The sequence below is a fragment of the Oryctolagus cuniculus genome, chromosome 2 (assembly GCF_051225735.1).
Source record: "Oryctolagus cuniculus isolate XC-2025 breed Fujian yellow rabbit chromosome 2, ASM5122573v1, whole genome shotgun sequence".
In the NCBI taxonomy this organism is placed as follows: Eukaryota; Metazoa; Chordata; class Mammalia; order Lagomorpha; family Leporidae; genus Oryctolagus; species Oryctolagus cuniculus.
In genome coordinates, this window is record NC_142868.1 from 179,067,694 (window position 1) to 179,085,663 (window position 17,970).

The window sequence follows — 17,970 nt, forward strand, 5'->3', positions numbered from 1 at the left end:
CTGCAAAGAACTAGCTTAGGTCTTGCTGAATGTACATATTATTTAGGCCATCAACAAGTTTTCCAGCATCCACTGATTCATGATATGACCTTATTCATTTGTTTCTAAAACCATGTATAATTATCAAGTAATCATTCACAAATCGTTTCAATACCTAACTGGCAGAATAGTGCCAAAACAAATGCTAGTTATGGTAAAGGGACAGTAATTTATATTTAATATTTATATAAATATTATCTGTATTTTAAGCTTTGTGAGGTATTTTATGTAATTTTTAGTACATATTTTGTTCTAAATAGAAGAATCATATTCTGATTTTCCATATGTATCATTTCTCTATATGGCTAGACTTCTTCACTGGTAAACTGGTCACACAGGTAAGTAATGTTTTGAGCCATATCAAATGGTGTTTTCTAATCAATGTAACAACTTTATTTTTTCCTTCATTAAATTAGCTTTTCTTTAGGCAGGCACTGTAGGTTTAGCCTCCACCTGCAGCGCTGGCATCCCATATGGGTGCTGGTTTGAGTCCCAGCTGCTCTGCTTCTGATCCAGCTCCCTGGTATGGCCTGGCAAAGGCAATAGAAGATGGCCCAAGTCTTGGGCCCCTGCACCCACGTGGGAGACCCAGAAGAAGCTCCTGGCTCCTGGCTTCAGATGGGCCCACCTCCAGCCATTGTGGCCATTTGGGGAGTGAACCAGTGGATGGAAGACTAAAGCCCTCTCTCTGTCTGTAACTGCTTCTCAAAAAAATAAAAGAGAAAAAAAAATTAGCTTTTTTTGTCAAGTTAAGGATGTTCAAACCACAGCTTATCTGAGTACCCAGAAGACAGCAACTGATTTGAAGATGGAAACGTAATGAAATAGAACTTTATTTGCAAATCACTACTTTCATAGATTAGTATTTTTACTATTACTATGATTTGTATAACTTTTACATATAATTTTGAAAAATAACAAAAGCTAAAGAAAGATGTGTAATACTTCAAAACTGCTCTAAATGTCCCTTTTTGACACTTGTCTTGTAGTTAGTTTGACATTTTGTAGTTAGTGATTCCAAGTTGCCTTAGTTGAGCTACCTCATTCTTCACTTCCTGTAAACCATTGCATGGATTTGTCTTCCTTCATGAAATTGGTTTCATTTCCTTTGTTTGATGGATGGTCATTGGCTATGGAAATAAAATATGCATCTTAAGATAACTTTTACATATCCATAAATTTTAAATACATATTTTAATGGCTTGTATGTATCTTCAAAAATAATAAATTTGGGTTATAGTAACTCATAGGGAAAAACTGGTAAGAATGTATAATGACCTTAAAAATTGTAACCAAAGATGTAACAATTCTTGAAGCTCTTCTATCCCCCTCAAAATCTTTTTTTTTAAAGTTTGTTATTACATATTTGAAAGGCAAAATTAGAGAGCTCTTTTATCCTCTGTTTACTCCCCAAATGCCAGTTAACAGCTGGGACTAGGCCAGGACAAAGCCAGGAGGCAGAGACCCCATCCGGGTCTTTCACGTGGGTGGCAGGGACCCACTTGAGCACCCACTTGTCTGCTGCCTCCCAGGGTTGCAGAAAAGCTGAACAGGAAATGGAGGTGGGAATCCATTCTAGGTACTCTGATACTCCCAAGCAGTGGCTTAACCTTTTGTGCCACAATACCCTCTGAGAATCTTCTTAACTTGAAAGAACATAAGAGTTGTTGAACGTAAATAAAATTTTGGGAAGATTTACCTTAGAAGCAAGAGTTAATTAGGAATAGGACTTATTCAAAATACCAGTTACTTAGCATTTACTATGTATCATACATTGTTTTAAGAATTTATTTATTTATTTGACAGGCAGAGTGGATAGTGAGAGAGAGACAGAGAGAAAGGTCTTCCTTTTGCCATTGGTTCACCCTCCAATGGCTGCCACGGCTGGCGCGCTGCAGCCGGTGCACCTTGCTGATCCGAAGGCAGGAGCCAGACACTTATCTTGGTCTCCCATGGGGTGCAGGGCCCAAGCACTTGGGCCATCCTCCACTGCCTTCCCGGGCCATAGCAGAGAGCTGGCCTGGAAGAGGAGCAACTGGGACAGAATCCGGCGCCCCGATCGGGACTAGAACCCGGTGTGCCTGCGCCGCTAGGTGGAGGATTAGCCTAGTGAGCCACGGCACCGGCCTGTTTTAAGAATTTTATAGGGACCTGTGCTGTGGAATAATAGGCTAAGCCTGTGCTTGCTGTGCCGGCATACCATATAGGTGTTGGTTTGTGTCCTGGTTGCTGCTCTTCTGATCCAGCTCTCTGCTTATGGCCTGGAAATGTAGTAGAGGAAGGCCCAAGTTCTTGGGCACCTGAACCCAAGTGGGAGACCCAGAAGAAGCTCCTGGTTCCTGGTTTTGGATCAGCCTAGCTCTGGCATTTGGGGAGTGAACCAGCAGATGAAAGATCTTTCTCTGTCTCTCCCTTTCTCTGTATGTAACTCTACCTCTCAAAGAAATAAATAAAATCTTTTTAAAAAAGTATTTCATATAGGGCCGGTGCCATGGCTCAATAGGCTAATCCTCTGCCTGCGGCGCTGGCACACCGATTCCAGTCCTGGTCAGGGCGCCAGATTCTGTCCCGGTTGTTCCTCTTCCGGTCCAGCTCTCTGCTGTGGCCCGGGAAGGCAGTGGAGGATGGCCCAAGTACTTGGGCCCTGCACCCACATGGGAGACCAGAAGAAACACCTGGCTCCTGGCTTCGGATCAGCGCAGTGCGCCAGCTGCAGCGGCCATTGAGGGGTGAACCAATGGAAAAAAGGAAGACCTTTCTCTCTATCTCTCTCTCTCACTATCTACTCTGCCTGTCCAAAAAAAAAAGAATTTTATATATTCGTTTAATATGTGCAACACATCTTTAATGTCATCTATATTTTACAGATAAACAGTCTTGGAGTGTTTAGGTTGTTTAAATAAACATATATATATATATATATATAAAGATTTATTTTATTTACTTGAAAGCAGAGAGAGAGAGATCTTCTATCTGCTGGTTCACTCCCCAAATGGCCACAAGGGCCAAGCCAAAGCCAGGAGCCAGGAGCTTCTTTGGGGTCTCCCACGTGGGTGGCAGGGACCAAGGACTTGGGCCATGTTCTACTGCTTTTCTACATGCATTAGCAGGGAGCTGGATCAGAAGTGGAGCAGCTGGGACTCAAACTGGTGCCTTAATGGGATACTGGCACTGCAGGTGGTAGTTTAACCCACTACACCACAGCACCAGCTCCCAATGTATATGTTTTATAGGTCTTAATGTCATAATGTCTGGAAGGATAAATGCTGCTTATCCTAGATTTATCCCTTAGGCTAAGACTATTTATTTATTTGAAAGGCTGAGATAGAGCAAGCTAGCGAGCAAGAGAGAGCTCTTCCATCCTCTGGTTAACTCCCCAAATGCACACGACAGCTGGAGGTGGGCCAGGCTGAAGCCAGGAGACAGAAACTCAATTAGGGTCTCACACAGGTGGCAGGGACCTAAACACTTGAGCCATCCCTTGCTGCCTTTCAGGGTATGCATTATCTGGAAGGAAGGCTGGAAGCGGAGTTCAAACTCAGGCACTCCAATATGGGATGCAGTCCCTCCAAGCAGCAGGTTTTTTTTTTTTTTTTTTTTAATATTTATTTATTTATTTGAAAGGCAAAGTTACAGAGAAAGAGGCAGAGAAAGAGAAGTCATCCATCCACTGGTTCACTCTCCAGATGGCCACAACAGCCAGAGTTGGGCCAATCCGAAGCCAGGAGCTTTTCCCAGGTCTCCCACGCAGAGAGCTGAATCAGAAGTAGAGCAGCCGGGACTCGAACCTTACCAGTTATCCACAGCACCAAGCAGCATCTTGACTGCTGTGCCAAATGCTAGGATTATTTAACATTATATGTATGTGTATGTAAATATTTTTATAATATCTTACAGAAGAATGTGGGGAATTTAAACCTAAAGTTTCTGCTTTTTTAGAATTTACAATCTATGGTAGAGCTCATCAGAGCATAAATAAAAACTTGAAAAATAATCACACAAATATATACCTAAAACTGTTGTAGGTTCTCCAAAGAGATGCATGGCGCTATGATTAGCCCTACCGGGGCTTTGCTTTAGTAAGTGACGACTGAGCTGAGACCTGAATGATAAATAGGAATTACCTGCAGCAGGGAAAGTGAGAAAAAAGGTCAGTGGTGCTGCGGTTGAGTAAGAGACTAAACAGAGAGATAGGCGTCAAAGCCATGCAGGATCTTCAAGGCCTGGGAAAGAGTTTGTCCTCAGAAAAATGTGATTCCTTTGAAGGTTGTGATTAAGTAAAGGGATAACATGCTTAGCTTCGTGTTTTGAAAAAATTACTCTGGCCATGTATGAGGAACTGATTGGATCAGGAGGAGCATATTCTTCTGGTGTTATATTTCTGTATTATAACTTTCATTTTGAATGTTCATTACATGTTAGACTCTAATTGTTTGCTTTGAAAAGGGGCTGCTGGAGGGGCCTGCGCCGAGGTACAGTAGGTTAATCCTCTGCCTGCGGCGCCAGCATCCCAGCTACTCCACTTCCAATCCAGCTCTCTGCTATGGCCTGGGAAAGCAGTGGAGGATGGTCCAAGTCCTTGGGCCCCTGCACCTGCATGGGAGACCGGGAAGAAGCTCTTGACTCCTGGCTTCGGATTGGTGCAGCTCTGGCCATTGTGGCCATTTGGGGAGTGAACCAATGGAAGGAAGACCTTTCTCTCTGTCTCTTCTTTTCACTGTCCGTAACTACCTCTCAAATAAATAAATAAAATCTTAAAAAGGGGGGGGAGGCTGCTGTCTTAAGAGAAAAAAAAAGACCTTTTTCATGTAGAATACTTAGTTCTGTTCAGCACATTGTGCCCAATAGATATTAAACTAAGAGCTGTCTAACCATGTCCATTCTAATTTTAAGTTGAATCAAAGACAACAAATCACTATTTATTCATATAATCAAGGCACAGCTTAAGTCCTTTCTTCTGAACACTAATTACGTTGACAGTTTCACTGATGGGACCGAAACCTTCTAATGTTAGCTTTCTATGTCCACATGTGGCTCTCTTTTGTCATACTATAAACTGCTAGAAATGTGGGACTGACCTAGTACTTTCATCCCAGTGCCATCCAGAGGCCCTGCCCCACCTTTTCCATCCAATATTATCAGGGATGGGGAACTTTTTTTCTGCAAAGGGCCATTTGGATATTTAAAACATCATTCATTCACAGGCCATACAAAATTATCAGCTTAAAAATTAGCCTGCTAAAGATTTAGTGAATCTCAGGTCCTGCTTCTGGTTGCCCTGGCAAGGCTGGACGTTCCTCACCTCTGAAGTAAATGGTCAATGTTTGCTGATGGCTTTAAGCCTACCCAGGGCCAAGTACTGTTTCATTTGGTGACTAGATGTTCTAGGGGGGAGATTTAAGTATACAGCTCTTGTACTGTGGACAGCTTTGATTTTGAACTTTTAATTTCAGAGACAGTGGCAACTTCCAAAGATACCATAGTCATGTAAAAGGAGATGTTTTAACAAAGTTAATCTTAGTGGTGTCTATGAGTATTTAAAGGGAGGAAAAACTGTTATGTCAGAAATTTCATAGTAATACATATATGGGGTAATTAATAGTAGAAAAGGGGATGTAAAACATACTGTGAAAGGACCAGATACAGGGGCCAGTGTTGGGGTATAGTGGGTTAAGCTGCCACCTGCTATGCTGACATCCTATATGGGTGCCAGTTAGAGATCTTTCTGATCCACCTCTGATCCAGCTCCCTGATAATGCACCTGGGAAAGCAGGCTTAGTATGGCCCAAGTGCTTGGGCCCCTGTTCCCATGTGGGAGACCTGGAAGAGGCTCTGGGCTCCTGGCTTTGGCCTGGCACAGCTCCAGCCATTGTGACCAGTTAGGGAGTGAACCAACAGATAAAAGATGTCACACTCTCTGTCTCGCCCTCTATCTCTTTCAAATAAAAAAATTTTTTAAAGATTTTTATTTATTGGCCGGTGCCGCGGCTCAGTAGGCTAATCCTCCACCTGCGGCGCTGGCACACCGGGTTCTAGTCCCGGTCAGGATGCCAGATTCTGTCCCAGTTGCTCCTCTTCCAGGCCAGCTCTCTGCTGTGGCCCGGGAGTGCAGTGGAGGATGGCCCAAGTCCTGGGGACCTGTACCCACATGGGAGACAAGGAGAAGCACCTGACTCCGGGCTTCGGATCAGCATGATGCGTCGGCCGCAGCGGCCATTGCGGGGTGAACCAAAGGAAAAAGACCTTTCTCTCTCTCTCTCTCTCTCTCTCTCTCACTGTCCACTCTGCCTGTCAAAAAAAATGTTTAAAAAAAGATTTTTATTTATTTATTTGAAAGTCAGAGTTACATAGAGAGAGAAGGAGAGGCAGAGGCAGAGACAGAGAAAGAGAGATCTTCCATTCGCTGGTTCACTCCCTAATTGGCTGCAACGGCCGGAGCTGCACCCATCTGAAGCCAGGAGCCAGGAGCCAGGAGCTTCTTCTGGGTCTCCCATGTGGGTGCAGGGGCCCAAGGGCTTGGACCATCTTCTACTGCTTTCCCAGGCCATAGCAGAGCTGGACTGGAAGTGGAGCAGCCGGGACTTGAACCAGCGCCCATATGGGATGCTGACACTGCAGGCAGTGGCTTTACCTGCTATGCCACAGGGCCAGCCCCTCAAATACATTTTAAAAATTAAAAATAAAAAAATGACCAGATATAGTCATGAATTATTGGATGTGGAGGGAGGGAGGAGGGAATCTATGTATTTTTGAACTTCTGTTATTCAGAAGCCCTTTCCCTTCTTTTTGAAGATTTATTATTTGAAAGGCAGAGTTACAAAGAGAGAGAGAGAGAGGGAGAGAGGAAGAGAGAGAAAGGGAGAAGGAGAGAGGGAGAGAGGGAGAGAGGGAGAGAGAGAGAGAGAGGGAGAGAGAGGGAGAGAGGGAGAGAGAGCGCTTCCATCTGCTGGTCCGCTACCCAATGGCCACAACAGATGAGGCTCAGCCAGGCTGAAGCCAGGAGGCAGGAGCTTCTTCTGAGTCTCCAACATGGGTGCAGAGGCCCAAGCACTTGGGCCATCCTCCACTGCTTCCCAGGTGCATTAGCAGAGAGCCAGATTAGAAGTGAAGCAGCATGGACTCAAACCAGTGCCCATATGGGATGCTGGCACTGCAGGCAGGGGCTAAACTTGCTATGCCACAATGCTGGCCCCCTTTCCCTTATTTTTCTAAGCAAACAGAACTCATTCAATGTCCAGGTCATATACTTTACTTCTTCTTAAAAGGCTTTACCACACAGAAGTTAATTCTGATATCTCTTGTGCTCCTCACTGTTAATCATCTAGTTAGCTTAGTCCTTATTACTTTATCAGTTACATTATCAATTCATATGCTGTGATTCTGCTTATTCTTTATTAGGTGTTAAGGATTTGAATCCTGGATGACTAGAACACTGGCAATGAAAAAAATATATATAGGCTTGGTGTTTTTTTTCCCCCTTTGGCATTACTCTAAAATCACAGGGTCTTCAGATAATATATATTGTACATACTCATGTTTTATTTGGACCACCCTAGATTTCATAAGGCTTAGATAGCAAAAGTTAAAGAGAAATAACAGTAGTTAGTATAAAATATAGTATGTATTCAGATAGAACTGAATTTTTTTTATGTTACCTAGTAACTAACTATTCTGAGTTTTTTTTTTTTTTTTTTTTTTTCCCCCCAAAGGTAAACAGGAGCCAGTGCTCTGGTGTAGGCTAAGCTTCCACATGCAATGGCAGCATCCTATATGGGCACCAGCTTCAATCTCGGCTGCTGCACTTCCTGTCCAGCTCCCTGGTAGCAGCGGAAGATGGCCCAAGTGCTTGGGCCATAACCATGTGAGAGATCCAGAAGAGTTTCCTGGCTCTTGGCTCCTGCTTGGCTCAGTCCAGGCATTGTGGCCATTTGTGAACCAATGGACAGAAGCTCTCTCTCTCTCTCTCCTCCCTTTTCTCTATATATCTGCCTTTCAAATAAATAAATAAACAAATCTTTAAAAACAAGCAAAAGGGGCCAGCACTGTGGCATAGCGGATAAAGCCACAGCCTGTGCCCACATGGGAGACCCGGAGGAAGCTCTTGGCTCTTGGCTTCGGATCAGCGCAGCTCTGGCCGTTGTGGTCAATTGGAGAATGAGCCAGCAGATGGAAGACCTCTCTTTCTCTCTGCCTATTTTCAAATAAATAAATAAATCTTAAAAAATAAATAAATAAAAATAAGCAAAAACTGTGGGGAGCAACTGGGAGCAACTCGGACTAGACTAAGTTACTGGAATTAAGACTTATTCTATGCATCTGCTCTCCCACAATATGGCGCTGGGAGAGGAGGAAACAGCTTCTACACAGCTGCCTGCAGTTCAACCAATAAACAGCAGGACCTGCTCCTGATTGGAGGAGAGCAGCGTACTCGGCGTGTGGGTAGCAGAGTTGGGATTGGTGGAAGAGGACTATAAAGGAGGAGAGAGACAACATGCACCAGGAACATCTATCTGAAGGAACACCTGAGCAGCCCCCGAGAGAGCCGGCCGGCGGTGTGCCGCTCCCCCGCGGAAGTGGGGAAAGTGGCAGGGGGAACCGCCCTTCCACGGAGGTGGAAGGGACGGTAGCCAACCCGGGAAGAACCAGCAGCAAACCCGGGGAGGGCCGAGCAGACAAAAGAACAGCGCAGGGTCCTGTGTCGTTCCTCCACGAAGAGGGGGAGCGACAAAAACAAAAGTAAAACAAATATATCAGTTCAAGATTTCTTGAAGTGGGAAGGGTGGATGTTAAATGAGATTACTTTTATAAAAGCCCTAGCACATGATTGGTGATTGTGATGTATGTAAATTTGTAAAGAATGCCTGATCTATCCCTCCCTCTAAAATGGAATGTTTTGACAGTGTTTTTACCCACTCTATCAAACTGAAAAACATTTTTTCTTAATAAATGTCATAAACATGTTTGTGTAAAACTTGCTTTTTGAACATGTTATTTTTCAGAAAAAAATTAGAGGCAGAAATCATGGTTTTGTCTGAAAATTGAGAAGTTGCTTGCTTTTGTTTGAAAGCAAGGTGGAAGCACTGATGACTGTATTACACTGAAACCTAAAGGCAGAGCGTCAGCTCTTTGTGCCTTTATTGGAGAGTGCTACATTGAGTTTTCTGTCACTACAAACTATCAAGTGATTCTAATCTTAAGTGGACCAGAGGAGAGAACTTCTACTAGCAGAGGACACTACTGTGAATCAGCAGCTGCTTAAGTCGTGAAAGATGGCCCCTTCTACTGGTAATATTATATGTTCCTATTACCCTACAATCCTCCTGCACCCCCTGCCACACCCCCAAGGTAGTTCACTCTCAGTTGTTGGAAGAAAATGAATCTAAATTTTCTAGTCAAATGTGTTTGCAATCAGTAATTTTTCATTGTATTGCCTACTCTGTGACATTGTGAAACAGAGTTTTATAATTAACCTTAATACTCAGAACAGAAGTGCTGGTTTCTTCTGAGTTAGGACCTGTACAGCAGGGCTTTCATCTAGAGACACAAGGAAAGTAGTTCTTTCTATAATTCCTTTAAATCAGTATCCCACTTTTCCTCCATAATCCCTCATGATTTCTTTCTTTCAAAACACACTGACAAGTGGAGCCTGGATGTGTTGTTGAGACGTCAAAACCTAGAATATAGAGTGTACTGCTGTTAGTATCTAGAGGGGGCTTCTCTGAATAAATGGAACTTTCTCCCGCTTCTGCTCTTATTGTCATAGGAATTCTGTCCCAACTCAGTCCATTCAACCTTTCATCAAGCATGTGGTTCTTACTGCTTTCACTACTTCCTTAGTAGTCTGCAGGAAGGCTTCCATGGTAGCTCATTTTCATTGTAAAATATAGGATTTTATCAAGGGACAGTAGAGTGTGACAGGAATTCAAGCCCTGGTCTAGGGTCAGAGACCTTGGTTCAAATGTCACTCCACCACCTACGGCAAATTATTTAACTTCTCTTAAGTCTGTTTCTTATCTGCCAAGTGGAGATAGCGGTATTTACCTTAAGTTGAATTAAATGATATTATGTACATAAAATACATTACCTGGAACATTTTAAAACATCATGAAAATCTTACCTATTATACAGACCAAAGAATATAAAGGTAAAAGGAGCTGGGAGACAGGGAAGTAAGCTAAAGGTAATTCCTAAATTTAGCATATAGTGGACCCTATTTACCTTCAAATATGACTAGAAAAATAAAAATTACGCTTTGAGGTTTTGAAAGGGAAGAGAACATACTGCCAGATTTGTTGAGAAATTACTATGGTAGGGAATGGAACCATGATTGAGCCGCAGTCCCTACTTTCAAGAGTCCTAGAGTCCAGTTTCTTTAGTATAGCTTTAGTAGCCACTGTTACTCTCATAAGGGATGTGGGGAAAATAAATAGGTGAAATTCTAAAGTAATATGTGTCTGTTAATTTCTCATAATGAATTAGAAGGGAATCATAAGAAATCTGTCCTATCTTCAGATGGGTAAAATCTGAAACAGAAGTTTTATAAGAAATAGAAAGGATCACTATAGTAAAATATTCTAGTACTGTTCCAAATCTAAAATAGAGACGTTGAAGAAATATTATGTAAAAAAAAAAACTTGCCACCTCTTTGGGCTTGAAGACATACACCTTTGGAAAGTTCATATCCACTTCATAGTCATACTACTACCTCCATGAGCTGCTGCAGACTAAACAATTATGGCACTGATGGCAGCTGAAGAAATCACTAGAGGTTACACTTATGAGCTCACCTAGAACCAACGCCGAAGCAACTAACCAGTTGACACTCATATCCATATAAACAAAGATTCCTTTCCAATGAAAGCTCCATAAAGAAGCAGCACTTATTTTACCAGATGTACAGACATCAAAGTAGGAACACAGGAAACATGAAGAAGGAAGCATGACACTTCCATAAGAACACAACCGTTCTCCAGCAACAGAATCTAGTTTGAAGTAAATCAATGAACTTTATGAAAATGAATTCAAAATAATAGTCCTAAAGAAACTCAATGAGATGCAAAAGAACACAGAATAGACAAATCAAAGAAATGATGAAAACATTGCATGATATGAATGAGATACTGAGATAGGAATTATTAAAAAGAACCAATCAGAAATGTCAAAACTGAAAACTTCAGTCAATGAAATAAAAAATATAATTCATAGCGTCAACACTAGAATGGACCAAGCAGAAGAAAGAATTTCTGATCTTGAAAGTAAAACTTTTTTTTTTTTTTTTTGGACAGGCAGAGTTAGACAGTGAGAGTGAGAGTGAGAGAGAGAGAGAGAGAGAGAGAGAGAGAGAAAGGGCTTCCTTCCGTTGGTTCATCCCCCAAGTGGCCGCTACGGCTGGCGCGTTGCTCTGATCTGAAGCCAGGAGCCAGGTGCTTCCTCCTGGTCTCCCATGCGGGTGCAGGCCCAAGCACTTGGGCCATCCTCCACTGCTCTCCTGGGCCACAGCAGAGAGCTGGACTGGAAGAGGAGCAACCGGGACAGAATCTGGCACCCCATCTGGGACTAAAACCCGGAGTGCCGGTGCTGCAGGCGGAGGATTAGCCTAGTGAGCCGCAGCACCAGCCGAAGGTAAAACTTTTGAAATAACAAAATCAGACAAAAACAAAAGAATTAAAAAGAATAAAGAATCCCCAAGAGATATACAGGATACCATTAAGTGAATAAATTTTCAGATTGTAGGGATACCTGAAGGAAAAAGGCATTGAGAACCAATCTGATGAAATAATAGTTGAACACTTCCCAAGTTTTAAAATAGATAAGGACATCTGTTTATACACAGGAAAGCTCAAAGGACCCTAACCAGACTCAACCTAAAAAGATCCTCTCCAAGGCATATTATAGTCAAATTGTCAAAAGTAAAGATAAAGAGAGAGTATTAGACAGAGAAAGACATAAAGTTACATTTAAAGGAAAACCCATTAGACTAAAAGCAGACTTCTTAGCAGAAACCATACAGGCCAGAAGAGAATGTGATAATATATTCAAAGTCTTGAAAGAAAAGAACATCCAATCATGATACTATTTCCAGAAAAGCTATCCTTTAGAAGTGAAAGAGAAATAAAACTATTTCCAGACAAGTAAAAACAGGATTCATCACCACTAGACAAGCCCTACAAGAAATTCTTAAGGGAGTCCTATATTAGAAGTAAATCAACAAAGATGCAGAGTTGACATATTATGAACCTGACATTTATAGAACATTTCATCCAACAGGTACAGATTACACATTCTCATCAGCACATGGAATATTTTCCAGGATAGATGACATATTAGATCACAAATCAAGCCTTAGTAAATCACTTTTTTAAAGATTTATTTATTTGAAAGTCAAAATTACACACAGAGAGGAGAGGAGGAGAGGAGGAGAGGGTGAGAGGGCGAGAGGAAGAGAGACAGAGATGGGCGGCGGCGGGGGGGGTGGTGTCTTCCATCCACTGGTTCACTCCCCAATTGGCTGCAATAGCCAGAGCTGCGCTGATCCGAAGCCAGGAGCCAGGAGCTTCTTCCCTGCCCCCATTGTTGGTGCAGGGGCCCAAGCATTTGGGCCATCTTCTACTGCCTTTCCAGGCTGTAGCAGAGAGCTGGATTGGAAGTGGAACAGTTGGGACACGAACTGGTGCCCATATGGTCTGTTGGCACTGCAGGCTGTAGCTTTACCTGCTATGCCACAGTGCGGTGCCCCCAGTAAATTTTTTTTTTTTTTTTTTTTTTTTACAGATAGAGTTATAGACAGTGAGAGAGAGAGACAGAGAGAAATGTCTTCCTTCTGTTGGTTCACTCTCAAATGGCTGCTATGGCTGGTGCTGCTCTGATCTGAAGCCAGGAGCCAGATGCTTCCTCCTGGTCTCCCATGAGGGTGCAGGGGCCCAAGCACTTGGGCCATCCTCCATTGCTCTCCTGGGCCACAGCAGAGAGCTGGACTGGAAGAGGAGTAACCGGGACCAGAACCCACGGCACTGGCCCCCCCAGTAAATCTTCAAAAACTGAAATCATACGGGGCCGATGCCGTGGCTCACTTGGCTAATCCTCCGCCTGCAGCATCGGCATCCCATAGGGGCGCCGGGTTCTGGTCCCGGTTACTCCTCTTCCAGTCCAGCTCTCTGCTGTGGCACTGCACCTGCATGGGAGACCATGAGGAAGCACCTGGCTCCTGGCTTCGGATTGGCGCAGCGTGCTGGCCATAGTGGCCATTTGGGGGGTGAACCAATGGAAGGAAGGCCTTTCTCTCTCTCTCTCTCACTAACTCTGCCTGTCAAAAAGAAAAAGAAAAAAAAAAGAAATAAAAACCTAAACACTGCACCAAAAAGCTGTTAGAACTGATAAACCAATTCAGTAAAGTTGTAGGACACAAAACCAACATACAAAAGCAATAGCATTTTTATACACCAATAATGATCTTGCTGAAAAGGAAACCAAGAAATTGCATTCACAACAGCTACAAAAATTATCTATTTGGGAATGAATTTAACTAAAGAAGTGAAATATCTTACAGTGAAAATTATAAAACACTGATGAAAGAAATCATCAAAGGGGCAAGCGCTGAAGCAATAGCGGGTGAAGCCACCATATGGGATCCCATATGGGTGCCGGTTAGAATCCTGGCTGCTCCACTTCTGATCCAGCTCCCTGCTAATGTGCATAGGAAAGCAGTGGAAGATGGCCCAAGTACTTGGGACCTTGCACCCCCAAGGGAGACCTAGAAGAAGCTCCTGGATCATGGCTTCAGATGGGCCCATTTGGCAATTTGGGGAGTAAACCAGTGGATGAAAGATTTCTTTCTCTCTCTTTCCCTCTCTCTTTAACTCTGCCTTTCAAGTAAATTAATCTTTAAAAAAAATCATCATGGACACACAAAAAAATGGGAAAGATTCGTCATTCATGGGTTAGGAGAATTAATATTAACATGCCATACCACCTAAACTAATCTACAGATTCAATGCAATCCTTATCAAAATACCAATGACGTTCTTCACAGAAATAGAAAAAGACAATTCTAAAATTTATATATAACCATGAGAAAGACCGAGAATAGCCAAAGTGAACCTGAGTGAAAAAATAAAGCTCCAGGCATCATGCTACTTGATTTCAAAGCAGACTACAAAAGTACTGTAATTAAAATAGCATGGTACTGGCATAAAAACTGACACACTGATCAGTGGGACAGAATAGAGAACCCAGAACTTAATCCATTTACGTATAGTGAACTGATTTTTGACAAAGGCACAAAGAATACAGATGGGAGAAAGAATTATCTTTTCAATAAATGATGCTGGCAAAACTGGATATAGATATCTATATCTATCTATCTATCTATCTATCTATCTGAAAGAATGAAATTAAATCACCACCTCTCATCATATATAAAAATCAAGTCAAAATGGATCAAAGACCTAAGACATAGAACTATGAAGTTGCTAGAAAAAAACATAGGGAAACTACTTCAAGACATTTGGTGAAGGCAGTGATTTTTTTTTTGAGAGATTCTAAAAGCATAAACAACAAAAGCAAAATTAGACAAATGGGATTACATCAAACTCAGAAGTTCCTGGACAGCAAAGGAAACAATCAAAAGTGAAGAGGCATCTGACAGAATCAGAGAAAATATTTGCAAGCTACTTATCTGACAAAGGATTAATATCTAGACAATATCAAGAACTCAAAAAACAACAAAACCCAATCTAGCTAAGAAATGTACAAAGGACTTTAGGGGCTGGCGCTGTGATGCAGACGGTTTAGCCATTGTCTGCAGTGCTGGCATCCCATATGGGCACCAGTTTGAGTCTTGGCTGTTCCTCTTCTGATCCAGTTCTCTGCTAATGCACCTGAGAAATCAACAGAAGATGATCCAAGTGCACTCACATGGGAGACCAGGAAGAAGCTCCTGGCTTCTGGCTCCGACCTGGCCCAACCCTGACTCTTGGAGCTGTTTGGGGAGTGAACCAGCAGATGGAGGATATCTCTGTCTCTCCTTCTAACTCTGCCTTTCAAATAAATAAATCTAAAGAAAGAAATGGACAAAGGACCTGAATAGTCCTTCAAAGAAACACAAATGGTCAACAAATATCTGAAAAAGTGCTATTACTGGCCATCAGGGAAATACAAATCAAAACCATAACAATACCTCACCTCCCTTCGAATGGCTATTATCAAAAAGAAAGTAACAAATACTGGCAAGGATATGGAGAAAGGGTAAGTGTTATACATTGTTCTTACGAATTTAAATTAGTACAGCCACTATGGAAAACAGTATGGAGATGCTTTTTAAAAATTAGATGTAGAACTACCACTACTGGATGTGTATCCAAAAGGAAAGAAAATCAGTCTGTCAAGGAGATACCTGGACTTCCATGTTCATTGCAGCACTATTTGCAATAGTGAAGATATGGAATCAACCAAGATGTTCATCATCAGAGGAATACATAAAAAAGTAATCTATACAGAATATTATTCAGCTGTAAAAAAAGAATGAAATCCTTTCATTTGCAGCAAAATGGATGAAACTGGAGGATATCATGTTAAGCAAAATAAGCCAGACACAGAAAGACAAATACTACATGTTCTCCCTCATTTGTGCAAACTAAAAACAAATTCAATTTGAACACAGAATGGTGATTACTAGAGCTAATTACTGGGGTAGGAGGAGGGACAAGAGGGAGTCTGGTTAATAGGGACCAAATCAGAGTTAGATCAATGGAATAAGTTCCTAGTGTTCTATAGCATAGTGGGGAGAATACAGTTCACAATAACCCAGTATATATTATATGAACAATTAGAAGAAGCAGCTCCAAGCCTCCAATCATAAAGTCAAAGAAGACGCAATGTTTATTATCCTAAGTACACACTGTATACATGTATTGAAATATTACATTGTAGCCCTAAATATGTACAATTGTCATTAATATTTTTTTAAAAATTACTTGAATGAGAATGATGTTATGGTTATATTCCCAGTTAGTATGATTTACTTTTTATTTGAGAGGCAGTCAGAGAGAGAGAGAGGGAGAGATGGAGGGAGAGGCCTTCCATGCGCTGTTTCACTCCCCAAATGGCTGCAATGGCCAGAACTGGAGCCAGGAGCCAGGAGCCTCTTCTGGGTCTCCCACATGGGTGCAGGAGCTCAAGCACTCAGGCCATCTTTCACTGCTTTCCAAGGCCACAGCAAAGAGCTGGATTAGAAGAGGAGCAGCTGGGACATGAATCAGTGCTCAAATGGGATGCTAGCGCTACAGGTAGAAGCTTAACCTACTAAACCACAGCACCAGCTCCCCCATATGATTATTTTCCAACTAATAAAAGATACCATTGTTGAGTCACTTAAATCCCAATGAAAATGAAATATGTAAATAAACTGATACTTCCACCATGTCAAGATTAAAAATCAGGTTTCAAAGTCTCAATAACAATAAATGGGAAAGAGTTTTATGATAAATGAAAAAAGCAGGCCTAGATTAGTATGGTTCCAATTTTGTTAGAAAATATATAGAACGAAACATATAATTGGATGATGAGATTACAGGTAAATTTATTTTCATCTTGAAATCCTTTTTGAATAAAATAAACAGTCCAAAACAATGGTTTAGGCTCTAAAACTTGAATCTCATGGTGCATTAGGTTTCACTTTTGCAGTAAAAAAAAAAAAAATCCTTTAGTTAGGCCAATAAAGATAGGGACACAAGACAAAATGTGTGGTCACCGAAAGGGGGAAAACATTCAATACTAACGTAACTTACTGTTGTAGTATATAAATATGCTCTCTGTGGGAACTGACTAGAGCTCAATAAATAATATGTATAGATCTAATTCTGGCAGGTAACTAAATCATACCTTGAGAATAGTTATATGCTTGAGAAGGATCAGCTGTTATACTCATTGATAATGAGTTATGTGATTCCTGAGAATGTTTCTCCATCTCGACTGTATCACTGGATGAAGATGATGTTGAAGACAATCCTAGTCTAACGTATCTTCCTTTTTTACCACACAGTGAACAATCTACTGGCGTGGCACTAGGTCCCCTGGGCAGTTGAACTTCATCTCTGTTGTAGTTTCTGACAGCTCCACTGTGATGCACAGAACGTTCTCGTTGCCAGATATAATGGGTTGGTGCAATGGCCATAACCTACAGTGGAAATCTTATTTTTAGAATTTTATATTTTAAAACTTAGCAAAGTATAAAATTATAACTCAAGAAGAGCTGTCCCTAAAAGTGAGATAAAACTCTAATTTATTTATTTATTCATCAGAGAGAGAGAGTGAGCTCCCATCTGCTGCTTCACTCCTCAAATGCCTACAATAGCCAAGACTGGATGTGGATGAAGCTGGGAGCCAAGAACACATCCAGCTCTCCCATGTGAGCCATCACTGCTGCCTCCTTGGGCCTGCATTCGTAGGAAACTGTGGTCAAGAGTCAGAGCCTGGAATCCAACCCAGGCACTTCAATATGAGACTTCAGCATCCTAACCAGTGTCTTAATCTCTAGGTCAAATGTCCATCCCCAAATTAACCAATTTAAGACAACAACAAATCACCCTTCGATAAGGCAATCTTAGTATAAAGTGATTGATTGCTTGTATCATTAAGGTAATAACTGGCAAAGTACTTAATTATTTCAAACAGTAAAAGAGGACTGAAGCAACCTTCCAGGTTGTCAGATTACTTATTAATTCTGAATATTCTAAATTTGTTAGAGATAGTATAATTAGCCAAAAACAAGACACAATTCTTAACTTTGAAATATGTTGGGTTAAACATTTTTAAAAACTGTTGTTCCCGACTATTAATCTTAAAATGTTTGCGGTTGTGGCAAAGTGTATGGTGAATAAGAACACAGGTAAGTTACTTAACCTGTGTTCCTCGGTTTCTCACCTGTAATATGGG

General features: G+C 41.7%; 1 protein-coding gene across 4 annotated transcripts in view; it reads right to left on the reverse strand.

The window, feature by feature from the left end:
• Positions 1-855: 855 nt before the first annotated feature.
• Positions 856-17,970, reverse strand: part of SPDYA (speedy/RINGO cell cycle regulator family member A) — a 50,182-nt gene continuing 33,067 nt past the window's right edge. For 3 of the 4 annotated variants that reach the window (XM_017340848.4, XM_051839950.3, XM_051839952.3), the window contains 2 exons: positions 16,918-17,212; positions 856-1,169 (listed from right to left, as the gene is read on the reverse strand). In XM_017340848.4, coding sequence (XP_017196337.1) covers positions 1,081-1,169; positions 16,918-17,212 — 384 coding nt within the window. In that variant the 3' untranslated portion in view covers positions 856-1,080. The remainder of the gene's footprint in view (positions 1,170-16,917; positions 17,213-17,970) is intronic. The other variant, XM_089326618.1, reaches the window with a different exon arrangement.